The following is a 17982-nucleotide window of genomic DNA, read 5'->3' on the forward strand; positions in this document are numbered from 1 at the left end:
AATGCAGCCGTCTTCCAAATCAAGTGGCCAGTTGCGACCCCTCACCTGTGCTGAATCACTTCCAGGTCTTCCAGTTTCTCTGGGATCTCCATGCTATTGAGCCACTGCTCCTTCTCGTCGATCCACACCTCGCAGGCGGCTGCCTCGCTCAACATCTTGTAGAGGGCCAGCGCGTCCTGTAGAGCCTGCTTGCGAAGCCGGGTCAGCTCCGTCACCTCCTTGTAGCGCTCCTCAATGCCCGCCAAGCGCCCGCTCACATCCGCCGACTCGGCAACGTCGGATGGCAGCGTCTGGGCCTGCTCGTGCAGCATGTCGATCACAGGCCGGTAGCTCGCCACCTCGGTGGCCGCATCCTTGTGCTTCTTGACCAGGGCCTGAGTGGAGAACTCATCGTGTCCCACGTCCGTGCTCGACACGATACGCAGCGCGTCCAGCGTCCAGGCATCGGTGTCGTCTGCATCGGCCTGGAACTGGTGCAGGTTGCACGCCTCCTCCAGGCGCCGCTTTCGCACGGCGGCCTGCTGTTCCAGCGCCGCCCACTGGCCCTGCACTTCGGCGATGCGCTCGCGGATCTTGGCCTGGCCGAAGTGTCCGGCGTCGGCCATGGCCTGGCCCTCACGCACCGTGTGCTGCAGGTGCCCGGCACGTCCGCTCATCTCATCCTCCAGGGCGCGATGCTGGCTCAGCAGACGAACCGCGCCGGTCAGGTCCTTGCCACAGTCGTCCGACGACAGGATCTGCTCCTTCTCGCGGATCCAGCCCTCCTCCTCCGCCATCTCCCAGAAGAACTTCCAGAGGCGGCGTGACTCCTCCAGGCGGGCGCGTCGCTCCGCCGCCAACTGGGTCAGCTCCTGGTAGCAGAACTCCAAGTGGGCCACGCGGTCGCAGATCACCTGTGGGTCGCATGGCTTGTAGCCTGCAACAAACATCAGACCCATAAGGAGAAGGAGGGAGAATGAGAAAGAATTGAGGGAGATTGAGAGAGATATGAGAATGCAAATGCAGAGTAGAGAAAACCAGATGAATGATAGCATGGTAACGACCCCGTTCTCTATACCTCTACTGGATTAAAGCTCATAAGTCAGTTTAAGCTCGTTCTCCAGACTACCAAGAGCACAGCTCCTGCTTGGATCTAGAAGCAGCCCAAAGGATCTGTCCTCACCCTCATCATTGACGGCAAACCTCTGTGCGCTGGCATTGACGGCCCGCACGCGGTCGGCCTGGATGGCGATGTCAGCCTCCACAAGAGCGTGCTTCTGCAGCAGATCCTCCACGCCCAGCAGGTGCTTCCCATAGTCCTGAGACAGCAGGAGCATCTGTAGGGGGACAGCGAGAGTGCTTACCGTGCCACACTCCACCCACCCGAACAACTCCAGCACACCACAACTCACATTCAAGGCTTGAAACGTGCGGTCTGCTTAACGTGACAAAATCAGCAGAGGCTTTTAATGGTGATGTCCACCTCTCTAGAGCTCAAGATCGTTCTGATCTCCACTCTTCTTCTGTTCTCTTTCACTCTACTGCGGCATTTCTCCACACATCCCGTTTCATGTAATCTCCCACTCATCTCTCACCCACCCACAGTTTATTTCTCTCTCTTTCTCTCTCTCTCTCTCTCTCAGCTCTTTCACCTTCATCTCGTCCATCCAGTCCATTACGTAGAGCATCTCCTGGAAGACCCTCTGCAGGCCAAGGTTCATCTCCAGCCGTTGCCTTCGAGCCTTCAGCAGCTCTAGCAGGTAGTCCCACAGGCGTAGTACATTGTCCTTGCGGGCAGTGATGCGCTTGATGTCGTGGTAACTCTCCGCCTCCAGCTCTCGCGCCACGGCGACCACGGCCTGCACACGCTCCTCATACGCCGCAATGTCGGTCTCGATGGCTTCGTGCTTCTTGGTGGCAGCCTCTACCGCCTGGAGATCAAAGCCAAAGTTGTCCTGTGGAAGAACGAGAGTCCGTGCTGAGGTTGTGAAAGAGAAAAGCCCCCTTGGCACCACACAACCCTCACGTTTCTTTCACTTAGCACAACATTTGTGGCTGGATGTCATTCACATCCACTGGAAAACTATGCTAACTTGCAAGAGCAAGTTTTGTTTTGTAACATTTGTGCTAAAGTGACATTTCCTCACTATGGCCACCAGGAGGCACAATCGACCACCTGAAACCTCTTTTGTGATTGGATGTGGAGTAGCACACAGTCACACTGCAGCTCACTTGTGGATGAGTAAACTGTGTGTAGGAGGCAGCCTGTTCAGCAGTGCCCTCAAGGACCCAACTGTCGGTTTGATGGGGTTTAGTACAACTGCACCATGTAGCCAAGAGCTGCTTTCATGACAAATATTGTATTGCAATTGTAGTGCAAAATATTCTCACTGCAATGTGCTTTGTAATATGTGGTAAGCACATTGGAGAGTCAATAACAGAAAAGTAAAAAATAGCCTGTATTTTAACTACAATTATGTTTGTTGGATCATTTCAATGTTTTGATTCACCAGAACACTAACAAAACACTCACCAACCTCTGAGCTCAGCAAATAATTAAAACATGTGATTTCTTAGAGGCCTTATTTACATATTGCTGTCTTCTGTGTTATTGTCACTGCAAAAGACCGTGGCAACAATTATCACATTGTGTGCATAAATAATTTTTATATTAAACTTGAAAATCATAGAAATGACAGCTTTTGAATTATTATTAACTTGTTAATTGTAGAAGAAAAACCTGGTAGTCACAGATATATAGCTCAAAGGATCATATCCTCCCATTTTGGTTTCACATCTAGTTGGATTTTGATTGGCTAACAACTTGGCACTTGGTGAGGCCCTTGATTACAAGGTGCTCGATTATTTTAAAACATTTTTTACGATAATAAATAACAATGTGATGAGGAGTGATGTGAGTTAGAAGATATGCTGAGCTGAGCTTTGTTTATAAAGGGCAATTCAATAATCGATGTCATTAAAACAACCCGTAGACGAAGAGTCCAGACTTAACGAAAGGAAACCGTACAACACAAAGACACAAACAGACTGAACAACAGGGAAGATCAGGGAACAAAATACAGGTCATCAAACCAAGAGGGAAACCGCATCACGACAATGCCCAGAGAAGGCAGGACAATCAAGGCAGAAAGTACAGAGGAAAATAGGAGCACAAGGAAGGACTAAAGGAAGAGTGGAGATACCCAAATCACCAGACAGGGCGGAGCCTAAAGGAAGGGTGGAGATACCCAAATCACCAGACAGGGCCGAGCCTAAAGGAAGGGTGGAGATACCCAAATCACCAGACAGGGCCGAGCCTAAAGGAAGGGTGGAGATACCCAAATCACCAGACAGGGCCGAGCCTAAAGGAAGGGTGGAGATACCCAAATCACCAGACAGGGCCGAGCCTAAAGGAAGGGTGGAGATACCCAAATCACCAGACAGGGCAGAGCCTAAAGGAAGGGTGGAGATACCCAAATCACCAGACAGGGCCGAGCCTAAAGGAAGGGTGGAGATACCCAAATCACCAGACAGGGCAGAGCCTAAAGGAAGGGTGGAGATACCCAAATCACCAGACAGGGCCGAGCCTAAAGGAAGGGTGGAGATACCCAAATCACCAGACAGGGCAGAGCCTAAAGGAAAATGGCAGAAATACTCGGATGCAGTATGCACAGATGTTTGAAGAATGCACATAATTAATGAGAAAGAGTGAGGAAGCTTTGTACCGCACTCCTTCCCACCTCTGCTGCTCACCTGTGAGACCAGCCGCTGGTTCTCACTCAGCCAGGTCTCTCTCATGGCCGCCTTGCGGTCGAAGCGTCGTGCCAGCTGCTCCAGCTTCTCCTGGCGAATCAGCTCGTTCCTCAGGGCCAGCTCTCGCTCATGCTCCGCCTTCTCTAGACGCTCCCAAGCCTACACACACACATACACACACACACGCACACACACACACACTCATGAGCCCTGTGACTCTGCCACAGTCATTTTAATTGTCACACAATTCAATCAGATCAGGTAAACCCCAGCTAACCATGTTGTCACAAAATACAAAAAAGTGTATTTTGGTGTTTTTTGGTATATCAAGTGCTGCATATTAACTAAAGCATTGAACTAAAACCTAATTCAACAGCAAGCATGAAGCTGTCTGAGGTGGGAGTTTTGCTTCCATGTCTCACCTTGTTGATGTCTGAGATGAGTTTGCCTTCTCTGGGCATGTATACTTTCTGATTGTTGGCTCTCATCTTACTCTGAATTGTGAACAGAAGGACTTCCAAGTTACCCTTCTCGGTGAATCTAGACAAAGGTGTGAGGGGGTAAACAGAACTCAGTTTGAATCATTTTGATTCAGATTGAGATAATTCAGTTTGAATCAACTCAATCCATTAACTTCACCTACTCTTTAAAGGAGCAAAGTCATTTTTAACACCAAAAGGAAGCATTATTAATGAAAGTGGTCATTCACTATTTTTTACTTTCTACAAAATGCAGCTCACATGAGACAAAGAATCACATTTCTTTTTAATCCTCAGATAACATAGTTTGTGATCCACAGATCGGGTTTCCCACATGGCCGAGGCCATGTCTAAAATAGCTTTAATATAAACTCCCTGAAACGTCCGCTGCCACTAGGTGTCAGTACAACAGCTGTTTAATAATTTGAAGAAGAAGAAGAAACTACTTATTGCTGCCTTAGCAACTAATATCAAAATGCTTGTTTGAAAGACTGATTTCACAGGAGAGGCTGTGAAAAGCTGGCCAGCTCACTTGGGGGGTTTCTCCACCGTGCGGTAGGTGTTGAAAGCCTGAAGCTGCTGTTGTACTCCCACCAGAGAGTTGGCGAACTTCCGGTTGTTCAGGATGATGATGGTCTGCTCTATCCATTCCAGGAGGTCAGACGCCAGAGACTCATATTTCTCAATCATCTTTTCCGTTTCAATAGCATTGTCAAGCACCTGGGTAAACATCAGTAAAGTCATATCTACAAGTGCATCTCAATGGCCTTTTATTTCCTCTTTGGCATGATGCATCACCATCTGAAAAGACAGAGTAATAAACAGAGTACGTAGTAAAGGAATCTTGTCAGGAGAGTGCAGAAAAACTCACTTTCCCAATACGTTTGCCCTCGACCTTCAAGGCCTTCATCTTGGAGAAGTAGTGGTAGTACGTGACGACATAGGTGATGACCGACTTCTCGTCTGGATGATCCACACTGATATCTACAAAGTAATCCGAGGATTAGCATCACATCTGCTATGCGGTGTTTCACTTGTAAGCCAGGAGAAGGTTCTCACCCTCAGGGTCCAGCAGTTTAGTGAGACCCAGGTGCTGCTCGGCCATGTTGAAGGCGTTCTGCAGGTTGTAGTGAACATTGGATTTCTTCAGCTTATCAAAGTCAATGAGATCTGGCCTGTGATTTGGACGATGAATAGGGAAGGGAATGAGTTTGTGGGAGGGTCCTGAAACTGCAGAAAACAAAAACTGGACAGTTCAGAGTCCTGGCTAGCGTGGGCTGCTAAATTCATACCTGTGTTTGTGAATGAGGGCATTGAAAGCCATCCCGTCACGCCAGCAGGTGGTGAAGTTGTGGATGTTGACATTTGGATAGCTGTAAAACAGAATCCAAAAGCACATTACAGAGGACCAGTCATGCATGCGAAGCTGCCTTTAGATCACATGACTGCAGGCCGACAGACCACTCACCCTGCTGTCTTCATCTGACACCACAGAAGGAGAGCGTCCTTAGCCGAGCGCTTCTCTTTATTGTCTTCGGTTACAACACTGATGTCTTGGATCTGCCCCACAGATACACACACGATTATTTAGTCGACGGTGCATCTAAAATACCAAATCCCTCAGTGTTACAGGTAAAAGCTGTGGAGCCAAGGGGAATTATGGGGTGTGACCTGGAAGCGGAGGATGATGGTCCAGATGAGGCCGAGTGTGAGGCGGTGGTTGCCGTCAACGATGTCGTGCGAGCCCATGTTCTCCAGGTGGACCCTCTGCTCTTTCAGGAACTGCAGAGCCTTGTCTACGTTCTCCAGACAGTGGATGCGCATGCGTCCCTTCGTGGGCTTGGGCTGGGGGGGGGGCGGCAGACGGACAGACAGACACGCAGTGCTGATGTCATCACACTGCGACATCTGCAGGTTTTTTTTTTTGGCTCGCAAAAAGCGAGACCAGCTTGCTAAGTGTCTGCACGGACAAACAGCGCAGACGCCTTGTGTATAAAATCAGCTTTTCCCCAAAGCAAAAGCTCCAGTGTGAATAGTGTGGGTGCATGCAGGTGTGTAGAGGCGTGCTAGTTTAACAGAGGCGAGCGTCCCGAACACTCAGCAGGCCCCAGCAGGGACCTGGACCTGGGATGACAAGCCCTGCTTGGCTCAGGACAATGATACACGACAGCCTTGGGGAAGCACGGGGCCTGCAGACAGCTCACACTGTTGTGTGTCGTTTTTTTTGACACATGGAGGAACTTGGCCCTCACAGGAAAAGCATGCTGTCAAAACGCAAGACTGAGTTGCCTGAGTTGCCTCCGGGGAAATGTCCTGTTCCACACTAGAGCTATGTGTGTCCTGTGTAATGAATTCTGTCCAACCTTTGTGCTTATAAAACTCCTGTACCAAATGTCTGGTGGTAAATGAGGCTCTGTAAGATTTGATATTGAAGATTTTCAGCAATCACACAACGCTCAATCACACAACGCTCAATCACACAGCGCTCAATCACACAATGCTCAAACATACAATGTGTGGTTTCTTGGGACAAGCAAAGTGGCAGAGTTTCTAATGATTTGTTTCTGTGTTTGAGTGAATGTGTAACTTGGAGACATTGCAGCTGTGTGTTCAGGGGGTTGACGTGTGAGGAGACTTTGCTCTGAGGTGTGGTAACTGACTCCGAGATAGATGCAATAAAACCATGGAAGACAGTGGGGGGGCACTACAAGTTCCTTGAGGTCTAGACGCTATAAAGCTTTCAGAGGCAACACAGACACCAACTGTTCCGCGAGGACATGTAGTAACAGCACTATGCTAAAGAGATAGACAGCTAGACCATGGGTTAAAGCAAGAAATTTTCATTTGACTGAAAAATTTTTCCTGGCAAAAGACAATGCCAGCAATTACTGAAAATGTGGTGTAGTTGGGACACGGCCTCTTTTGCCTAATTCTACACAATAAACACATTATCTGGGGGTCCTCTTCCAGAAAATTATTTAAAGATCAAGTCAAATTTAGTGAATCCTGGTGAGAGGTATGAAGCTCTTGTTTTTATCAGATTCACCAATCGCAAAAACATAAGCTGTAAGGTTACCTGCTTTAAGTAGGTATGTTACAAAATAATTAACACCACTGGATAGAGCTTTTAAATACAAACAGAACAACACCATCCATGTTAAGCCTGGTTTAAGCCTTTATACTTGACGCAGCACGAGTGGCGTGAGCAGCGCGAGGGTCCGCACGCCGAAAATGACGTAATCGCGGTGGCTCCACCCGTGCGCGAGAGCCTCGCAGTCGTGCACCTCTCGAATTTTGTAACTTCGCACGCACAGCGCTTCAGCGCAGTGAACCAAGTCATGTTTGCCGGGTTCATACACATTTATAAGGTGAAATTAAAGCACTTGTACGTCACTTTTAAGGTCCATTTCAACGCGTTCTCAACGTTAAATTTAATTAAGTTAAATATTTATACATATACTCGAAATGATTAGAAATAATTCGCTTTTTATCACATTATTTAATGGTGGTTTATTTTCAAAACGCCCAATCTTAACGACTTCACGTTCTCTCATGTTTCGTCCTGGAATTACAAGAGGCTTGTATTTGTTAACGTAATAACTGTTCAGTCAGACAGATATTTGTTGTGAAACGAAGTAGTTACATTTTCAAGCATTTTAAAGTACTTTAGCCTAAATTCCAGCACTTTGAGCGGTGTTTCTTTATACTACCACATATTACTTCGGACTACACTGCAAAAAGAATGTGACGCAGCAAGTAGCCTCCGCCGTTCGCGCAGGTGTACAGAGTCGCGCGCTACGATCACGCCAGGCAGGAGGGGGGTAAAAACTTTTCTACGTAACATCCGCAAATCTGAAGGCGGAATGAACCGCAAGTCGATCAAATGACACCGCCGTCATCCATCCAGCGCTGATGAACGCCAGTGAGAATCATATTCGGCCACAAAACAGATAGCACGCGCGTGTGTTGTTTATTATGATTTGACGGATTTTTTTCCCCAAAAAAATCAAATGACGGAAATCCGTCGTAGTGACGGAGAACTTTAACCCATGAGCTAGACAGAGCAAATTAGGAAGGGAGTTTATGTCTGTATCCCGCGAGATGTGGGTGGCATGGTCCTGACTGTGTCAGAAGGCCCCCTGCAGACACTCACTCATGCACGCCCCCCATCCCACCCTCCACACACACACGACCACACTCTCTCTCTCTCTCTCTCTCTCTCTCACACACACACACACACACACACACGCACAAACTGCAGTGGCATTGCAGCTCTTTGAGATGCAGATCACACACACTCACACACACACACACACACACACACACACACACACAGCATGTGGAGAGCAGAATGGAACACCACAATGACATCAGCACTTTTCGGTAGAACCATTGCACTGCTTCACTTGCAAGACTGTGAGGGAAATCACTACAATCTGCTATCTGATAATTAGACTAACTAAAGAAGGAAGGTTGTAAAAATGATGACAAAATACAAAACTCAAAATAAGGAACCTGGAAGTGGAGAAAGAGGCAGGCAGCGACGTGAGGGGGAACCATGACCCAGCTATACGCTTCCTTCAAGGGTCAAAATACTGGCTGTGTTTCATCTGACACCACCCTCGTATCTCCAGCGAGCCACTGCGCTCATTTAATGCGGACCTCCCTTGACAACAAAACTGCAGCCTACGAGAGACTTCATGTGCTTCAGAAAGAGAAACAGTCCTGAGTGTGTAAAGCCAAGAGGCCCAGGTCTGGGCGTAGTGCTCACGCACCGGTGAAATCCTCAAACTTTAGAGGCGGAACGCGAGTGCAGAGAGAGGGCTAGGCTATAAAAGGAACTGTCACATTCGAAAAGAGAGAAAAGAAAAGAAAAAAAAAGCCTTGTAACCTGGTCCGTGTCAGGTGAATTAGAGATTAGGTGTGTTCGAGCTGCAATCACCCTTGTCTTAAGCTGCACCACATACCGCTGCGTAAGTTGACCCTGCCCTCACAGGTGAGCCGACAAAGGTGATTGGCTGTCTCAGGCTACACATTTATCGTGGGCCAAACCGAGACAAAGCACTGGGCTTGTCCGGCCTCCACCCCCTGCTCCACACACACATAGCTCCAGGCTATCTGCTTACTGTCAACAGCCATTCTCCACACACGACAAGCCTTTTGTTCTCTGAAAAGGCAAAATGTTGGACTGCTAGGAAGCTCCAAACAAAAGAAAAAAAATACATGTTTATTTCTATTTTACAGCCAGCTGTGAGCCTTTTTGAAGTGATGAGAGAGACTGCGGAGAGCTGCTCTGAGGGGCGTTCCTGGACACTGTTTCCGTTAGTGCGGGATGTGCTTGCAAGATAGGAGGATATCTTATCAGGAGCCATGGGACCTATAGGGAAATTCCGTGTGAGCAGGGTGCTCTACAGTGTTACACGTGGCAGTATGTCCACTCTTATGGGGTTACTGTACCTTATAACATATTGGGAGGGGGGGGGGGGGGGGGGGTCAGCTGTGAAACCAGTAAGAGTTGAGTTTCGTCGTGATGCATCCAAGTTATGGCTTAAACTGTGATGGGTGGCCAACATTTAATTGTGAAAACCATGATCTGTAGAATACGTTTGTTGAAAGAAATCATTGCTAAGCTAAGCTGTATTAAGCGGCCTGTCACGGAGAGGCGGTGTACATGGGCAAGGTTTCACATCAGAAGGTCACGACCATTTGGCATAGAAGTAACAGGTATATTGTATGTATATGTATGTATTTGTTGAGAAGCTGGGTCGTGCTAGGTAAGAAGAACATGGCGTCTTAGTGACCAACTTCTAGTTACGTTTGAGACAGACTGACGTGGACATGAACACATGCTGATTAATAGTCTCAGACGGAGTCTACCCAGAATGCTCCCTGTTATCAGCAGCCGGGACAGTCCCACCCCCTGTCCACTGTCATGGAGATCTCCTCGCCCTCTGGCTATCTCATGGCAGGAAGGCATGGATTGGGTAATTAGATGACGTGTGTGGTAAATTATCTGGGTGAAAGTGAAGGCACTAGCAGTTCCCTCAGGAGAACTGCTAATGATGGCTTTGCTTCATGAAAACAGTGTTTGGCACATCCCTGTATACTTTCAGAAGAGTGTACGTCAGTGAGGTGTCACTAGATGCTGTGTATGAGAAGATTGCAGGTAGCAAAACAACAAAAGGACCTCAAAAACAACTAGATCAAAGTTTGCGAGGGCTTCACCCACCCGGCACTAAAACCACTGGGATTTAGCAAGCCCATGGTGCTGTGGAGGAGCAGGAGAAGCCAATCGGTGGCGTTAAGGAAGAGCCACTCACCAGCCTCTCTCCGGACAGGACCTCCAGGAGTTTGATGAGCATGCGTCCATCCCGCAGGTCCATGTAAAGGTCTGTTATGCGGCAGGAGACACGGGACAGGTGGGAGTTCACCCACTTGGTGAAGGTCTTCTTCTGCACCGCCTCACGCTCATCTACAAGACAAGAGAGGAGATCTTCAGAGGAGGTCGTGGCACAGCCTGACAGACCAGGAGCTGGAGTCTACAATCTCCTCATTCAGACATGCATCCATACACCACCAACAGCAGCATACAGTGACCCATTTACTGTATTACATAAAACATATATTTTCCATAAAATAAAATAAAAATGGAGCAAATGTTAAAAAAATAATTTTAGCCTTGAGGTAGATGCTTAACCAATCAGTGACACCACTTTCTGTGGATACCACCATCATTCTCCATTAATTCCTGAAGCAGCTTGCCAATGATCAGGTTTATTTATTTATTTATTTTAATAAAATGTGTCATATTTGTGTCATATTTATCAATTGTCGTCTAAATCAGGTAAACTGCTGGTGTGTCTCCTCTGCACCAGATCTGGCCTCGAGGTTCACATGCATGCAGAGAAGAGTTTATTTATAATCTCTCAATTTTCCTGTTATTGCATTCTTTATCCGCGCACAGATGCAAGTGTCCCGTTCAATTGTTTGCCCTTGGCTAGCGTCTTTCCTGGATGACCCATGCACGAGAAAGACGACAGGATGTCTAACACTGTCCTTCACCCGCTGGCCGAACGAATCGATCGACTCTCCAGGCAGGACAGTGACACAAAGGTGGTGGTGGGTGGGGGGGAAGAGGTTGGGGGTGGAACAGGCACAATAGAGGTCACCGTAACCGCCAGCCCTGCCCAAAACACAAGAAAGACAAAGCAACCAGCGGAATGTGGTAACGCGGTAGTGAGAGTGATCAGGAGGCACAAGACCAAACGGATGACGGCTGAGGCACAATGCGTACATCAGCACTCCTCTCCTCTAGCAAGCCAGGCAGCTACACTGCCTAGCAGTTGCCCTCATGCTTAATAACAGTGAAGAGAAGTGAATCTCATACTCCACTATGAGATTATAGGCCATCTCCATATGGGAGTTCACATCAACGACGTCGTTTGTTTCATGCAGAACGCAGTTAAACGGTAAAATCTGGGAGCCTTCCCTGATTTACAAGCAATTGTTCCGCATGTAGTAGGATTTCCTAAGAGAGGTCTCCAGCGAGGGTGATGGAAGTGTGCAGGCATGACGAGTCATACGTCACCGTCAGCCCCGGCTGCCAGGAAAATAAACCAGGGACTGGGGCACAATGTCATGACATCATTCTTCATCTCAATCTGACAGACAGACACACACACACACACGCACACAAGCCTGAAAAGTGCTGACCTTGCATCTCTTTCTGCACACCTATCCGTTCCACATGTTCCAACACCTCTGGGGTATCAGCAAACCATACAGTGTGTGAACCACTCTGCTCAAACCCCACCCCCCGGGTCCCCCTCCCTCTCTGACTCATTCCCTTTGCCCTACTAAATGACTAAGCACAATAACAGGCCTTCATCAGCATGCACCAGACTAAAATCACCATGTGCTGATGCAAGACCATGTGCTGATGTGTGGTATGAGAAAGTGGACCTCACAAGTTTGACCCCTATGTGTTGCTGTTGGAATGTGAATGCTTCCTGTATGCCCTGTATTACATGACACTTAGAATACACTGTTTGCTATAGAGACACCAGGTCCCTCGTCTCTCTGTTGCCAACCTAAACAGGAGTCATATGGCATGAGGGCACACAAATCTAATTCAGCGCCTTCGCCCGAAGCCTGATCGACTCTTCTGCAAAATGAAACTGTCCCCATTCACGTCTCTCGCTCCGCGGTCCCCGGTATGAACATGTTCATTGTAAGATGATAACGTCCCTCGCCAGTGCCAGTGAATGCTACATATTAGCAGGGCCTTGTGGTCTGCCCCGCAGAACTGTGGGTACAGGAACAATGACGGCAGTGTTCCACCCCCACACACACACTCGGCCTCCGTGCCGCAGGAATGTGGTAGCATCTGGCATCATCCTTAGGTAAACACATCCCTTACTCTGGTTCTCCCTCTCTCTGACCCTCCGCATTTACAACTACATTGCCGGGTGGTTAAGACACTTTTACAATAAACACGTCTCATGCGGTTATAAACTCTTCCCACACTATAAATACTGGTTTATTATAGTTATGCTGACTTACAAACCTGTCAGATAGAATACAAGGAGAAGCAGGGATGATAGAATTATGAACTATGCGTACTACTCAGATGTAGTGGAATGAGAGGTGTTTCAAAACCCAACATAGCAGTGACACGGAGAGATTTAATGGTTAAACACTGTTGCCCTCTGACCAAACCACACCCTGTTCAGCAACACTGATAATGACTTTTTCTTTTCACTTTCAGTATTTTAAAGAATGCCTAATGTAAAAAAAGACCATGGCAAATTTTAAAGGCTAGGAACCATGTTAGAGACCCTAGAGTAAACTGTGGTCAGTGGACATGCTGTGCTTGTGTGTATTACGTGTGGCAGGAAAGGGAAGTCTCGACTAGGCAGGACAGTCTCGCGCAGGAAGCTGAATGCAGGAAGCCGGCGACGTCCTAAATCACAGCACAATCCCCTGATCCCGCTGACGGGACAGTTCCTCCTCACATCCAGGACTCCATCCTGAGGAGGACAGTGTAAGTACAGACCACTCCCTTAGCACGCCCTAGGAGCCCGGCATGGAAAAGAAGTAGAGGGACTGCATTGTACACCAGAACCATTATCTTGTCTCTGTAATGACATGGAAATCGAAGTAATGGTAGAAAACACAGGGCAGAACTGGGCAGAAGTCCATATTTTCAGAGGAGTTTTGGGGGTCGGGCTGGGCAGTTCCCAGGGGACTTCCTTTCTCTCGCCTGCTCTCTGATGTAGCTGCTTCCCAGGGTGTGAGGCTCAGTGGAATGAAATTCCTCAGACTTCCTGGACTTTGCAGAAATGCACAAGCCAACGAGTTCACAGCACCATGACTGGGCCCTGCATGTGGGCCCACATTTTTCCGTAATTTACTTAGGAAACACATGAGGAAGATTGGAATTGTCTTCCCAAATAGAAAATAAACAGACGAAACCTTCAGGCCCAGTAGTGTTTTTTGGTTTTTCGGTTTGTACGTGTCAACACTTGCACGTAAACTAGACGGACTGAGTTAACCAACACATTCGCCACAGGTTTTCTGTGTTCCTGCCATTCAAGCCATTCGACTATGTGACCACACGTCTGCCACTCCGAGCTGCACGTGGGGAGTATCAGCCAATCAGGAGCAGTGGCCCGCCCCTCTGCAAGCATGGCAACGAGGCGCAGATGACCTGCCTCAGCATGGACGATGCATCTCACGGGGAGAACAATGAAGAAGCTCTGGAACCATGACGCACCTCTGCTTAGAATTACTCCCGTTGATCAAATTTGCATGAAGAGGTTATCCACTATTGTGGCCTGACATTTAGCAACATTTAGCACCGAACCACAAGAGACCATGAGATCATAAAACAAGCAGTGTGGAGAACTGACTATGAACCAGACATCGAAACTGCCAGGTATTTTAGACCAAGCCCAGGCCAGTCATGAAAGGCCTGACCTGGCTAAAAACCGCTGCTACTTAAAGAGGCTGGCTGATCCCTCGTCAGATCCTGAAAGGTGCATGGCCAACCCAACATAGAACTGATACAGCATAATGCAAAAAGCAGCCAGTTTTTCGGAGGGCTGTTTTGCTACTCAGAAGATATCGGAGGCAAAAGCTCTCTCCCTCTCTCCGTTCACTCCAGACTCCGTGCCCTCTGCACCGTGCCACAGCGCTGGTTCAGAGACTTTCCCACTCATCGTTAAGATGGCAACTTTGTCGTGTCTGTCTCTTTCCCTCTTGTCTCACCCCTCTGTCTTGCTGTGATGTCTGGCTTGTCCTCTCATACACAAAGCAGACTCTCCTGGGCTTCCCTGGTGCTGTCTCACAGCTTTGGCCCATACAGTTTCCTCCATGTCGCTTTGAGTCCACTGGCCAGGAATTATGTAGCAAGTAGCAGCAATGGCACAAGGGTCAAACTCTCCGAAGGGTCAAACTCTCCAAAGGGTCAAACTCCACATGGGGTCAGACTTCATAGACATGTCAGGACACCCCACAGAGAAAATCAAACTGGTTAAAAAGGATTTCACAAATACACACGCACACACACACACACACAGTCATGCTTCAACGCTTCAGCTAACCCAGATCTCTTGGCTTGAAGAAGCCCACTATGGCTACCCTTGCCAGCAGTCCCGACAGAAGGTCACCGAGGTTCTGACAGAGCTCCAGGCAGTGGACATAAGCAACCCCAACCCTCACCACCACCACCACCGCCTCTTCTGACTCCGCCTCAATCTGGCCCCCCTGCCACTGGGAGGTACCATGGGGACATGCACAGTGGTGTCTGGTCAGGTTAACAGCAGGTCAGCACTGCAGGAAAGGGGAGACTAACGCAGGCGTCACACGAACAGCACACAGCTGCATCACGCACATCACGTGCCACACATACACACACCTCCACACGCACAAACGTGTCACATAGCACAACACAACACACCACACAGTATATGATTATCAGGCCATACATGCTGTTTTATCCAGTGCACATTCAGACAAAAGTTAAAAACGTGTTTTTTTAAAAAAAGAAGCTTAATGTTTTTTTTTTTTTTTTTTAATTGGTGCAGCTGCATATTCCATTCCACAGGTTTTATGAAGCTGTAGATAAGGACTACAGAATAATTTGTCTGGACTGCACTGGTTAGTGTCTGGCTCTTGACAATTCAGCTAGAGTCCAAATCCAGCCATTATTCTCACTTGATTTATACTGTCCAGAAAGCCTGGTGACCGGGTCAGCATGTGCAGTATCACGTACACGGACTTTTTAACTCTGTAGTAACACACAGAACCTGCTGCATGTAGGTCTGAACGAACTGTCTAACCTAAATGCTGCTTCCTAGACACCACTATCGTTGTCACAGTCGTGGAACTATTCCCTGGGTTCGCGCCGTGTCGAATATCAATGTGCAAATACACTGCACAATTCATCAGGCCATGGTCAGATTGCAGGAAGTTTAATGACTAAATGACTAGACACAGTTTCAAGTAGCTGGTATGTTACTCCACAGTGCTTAGATTACAGTCTAATCTGAGTTTTTTTTCTGACTCATGGGTAGTGACGCGTCCCAAGCAGGCCCTTTGTACAGGAAAGGTTCAGCCCTTCACTTTGAAACACTCTCTGTTTACTGCTTTATGATGAAGGGTGGCGTTTGGACACAGTTTACTGATTACCCAGGAAGAAGTGTCTGTCTAGCACTTTCCATTAATGAGGTTTACTGAACATGAATGCACAAGCAGCCATCTTTTTTTAGCCATTCACAACTCTCATCCTCTTTCTCTGTAAAATATAGGAGCTCCAAGTGCAAGTTGTAAATAATGGCCCAGTTTGTGTCACATCTGACGGGAGCAAAATCACTCCTCTGACATGAGGGATATTCTTCACACTGGTGCCCGTACTTCCCTGAGCGTATAACCTTACGTTAATATACTACACACAGCCAGCAGTGTTTGTCAAGTCTAGGTTTATAGGACAACTACTAGTAGTCCAGCCAGTTTCAAAGAAGTCCTTGGCACAAGCAGAAGACGCACAACATCAAGGACAAAGCTTTCTATGAGCACCAAGGCATGAAACTGCTGAGTGAGTATGATTGGCTGAAGCTCCCACGCTTATCAGTCCAGCCTTGGCTGCTGGGTGCCAGATCATCTGAGATAGTTGTGCGTTTACACCAATATTAGAACATGATGCTGTTTTTCATTTAAAACAGAAAGCATTTTGAACCGCACTAATTAAAGCAAGCACTTCATTTTCTTGACGGTTAGCACATGGACCATGACCGTGTGCCTTCTCCGTTGGCACGGTTACACTGCTCAGTGACAACAAAAGGGAAGAACGCAGGCGTCTCCTTTGTCTGCGGCCCGCGGAGAACGGGGACGCCGTCCAGCTCTAAAGTCCTAAGCAGCACTTTGCTCAATTACACCCGCATGTGCCCGAGTACCCCAGCACCAATAACCCAGCAGAAGAACCGTGAGGGCAGGCTAAACAAAACAGCCACTCCCACCTTCCGCGGCTCACCATTGTGTGTGATGGTCCATTCAGGCAAAGCAGTCCTATTATTGACTTAGACCATCGGTTTTGGGATCTGCTGGTACAATGGGGATGGGACAGCCAAACATAGTAGCGGAATGTTTGCAATGAAAAGCACCCTTACACACAAAGAGAATAGTCATTCACCGCTATTTCTCTAGTCCAAATCCTAACTAATCTGGTCTGAAACGTATCCTCTTCTGGACAGTTCCAGCTAAGAGAGAAGGCACATTCTCTCTCGTAGGGGACAGAAAGGTGCAGAAAAACAGCAAACAAAGAGTGAGAGATGCCCTTCTCACACCCTGATCAACCCCTCCGTATATACACACACACCCTGATCAACCCCTCCGTAATGCCTATCAGGGTACAGCCAGATCTGATGCTAGGCCATGGTCACCTACATGGCTTCAGAATTAGCTGTAGTCTCGCATGGCATCGGCTATAAACAATGGAGATCCACCTGCAGAGCTGTCTCACCTTGTAGCTGCTTGAAACGGCCCTCTAGCTGGTTGTAGTTGAAGGACATCTGAGTGGGGTAGCCTGGCCCCTGGTACAGCTGCTCAGACGCCCCCGAGTCCCAGTCAGCATCCATGTTCCCCTTTCTTAGAGGGACACAAGACCCGAACGGCTCCTTTACCTCCCGGGAAACCAAGGAAAGTGAGATTGCCACAAACCGGAGAAAAGGGAAAGATAAATCCGCTGGGCTATCTTATCCAGATCTCTCCCTCTTTCCCCGAGTACTCCGCCACGAGCCGGGAGAAAAGCGGGAGGAGGGTGCGCGGAGAAAAGCAGGAGGGCTGTTTTAGGGTTTAGCCCCGCGCAGCACTCGAGGAACAGACGGTGTGACGGGATCCGTCCCGGGCGAGGGGAACATGCCGCTTCTCCTCTGATTGTTCTCCTTCTGTCTTCCCTCGCTGGACATTCGAAAGCAGCCTCCCCCACGGCTAAATGCACACACCCCCCCACCCCTCCCAGCCTACAAGCTCCAGAGAGGGGAGTGCCCTCACCCGAGAGACCTCCCTCACTCGAACGGCAGTTATAGGAACCGGGTGAGGGGGGTCAGCAAAGGCCACAGGAATCGTTTCAACACAGTGGCCCACACGAGCCAGCTGGAGAGATACTTGTGAAGGAGGGAGAGATATAACGGGCAATGAAAGGGTTTCTCTGCTCTCGTAACACACCTTTCTCCTGCCAGTGGAGGAGGGGGCGGGAGGCTGAAATTTCATC

General features: G+C 48.4%; 1 protein-coding gene and 1 long non-coding RNA gene across 6 annotated transcripts in view; one reads left to right on the forward strand and one right to left on the reverse strand.

Annotated features, from left to right (window-relative positions):
* Window positions 1-17982, reverse strand: part of sptbn1 (spectrin, beta, non-erythrocytic 1) — a 53644-nt gene that overhangs the window by 14395 nt on the left and 21267 nt on the right. For 2 of the 4 annotated variants that reach the window (XM_077023499.1, XM_077023501.1), the window contains exons 3-14: window positions 10532-10683; window positions 5883-6056; window positions 5680-5771; window positions 5504-5584; window positions 5271-5386; window positions 5083-5195; window positions 4744-4931; window positions 4155-4272; window positions 3733-3891; window positions 1632-1934; window positions 1163-1316; window positions 46-916 (exon numbers count right to left, since the gene is read on the reverse strand). In XM_077023499.1, coding sequence (XP_076879614.1) covers window positions 46-916; window positions 1163-1316; window positions 1632-1934; window positions 3733-3891; window positions 4155-4272; window positions 4744-4931; window positions 5083-5195; window positions 5271-5386; window positions 5504-5584; window positions 5680-5771; window positions 5883-6056; window positions 10532-10683 — 2521 coding nt within the window. Of the gene's footprint in view, window positions 1-45; window positions 917-1162; window positions 1317-1631; window positions 1935-3732; window positions 3892-4154; window positions 4273-4743; window positions 4932-5082; window positions 5196-5270; window positions 5387-5503; window positions 5585-5679; window positions 5772-5882; window positions 6057-10531; window positions 10684-17232; window positions 17713-17982 lie in introns of those variants that run through there. The other 2 variants (XM_077023500.1, XM_077023502.1) reach the window with 2 other exon arrangements.
* The window catches only part of LOC143528039 (uncharacterized), a 28818-nt gene continuing 23912 nt past the window's right edge, over window positions 13077-17982 (forward strand). For both annotated transcript variants that reach the window (XR_013134345.1, XR_013134344.1), the window contains exon 1: window positions 13077-13254. This is a non-coding gene — a long non-coding RNA (uncharacterized LOC143528039). The remainder of the gene's footprint in view (window positions 13255-17982) is intronic.

Source organism: Brachyhypopomus gauderio, chromosome 12 (genome assembly GCF_052324685.1).
Source record: "Brachyhypopomus gauderio isolate BG-103 chromosome 12, BGAUD_0.2, whole genome shotgun sequence".
NCBI classification, from domain to species: domain Eukaryota; kingdom Metazoa; phylum Chordata; class Actinopteri; order Gymnotiformes; family Hypopomidae; genus Brachyhypopomus; species Brachyhypopomus gauderio.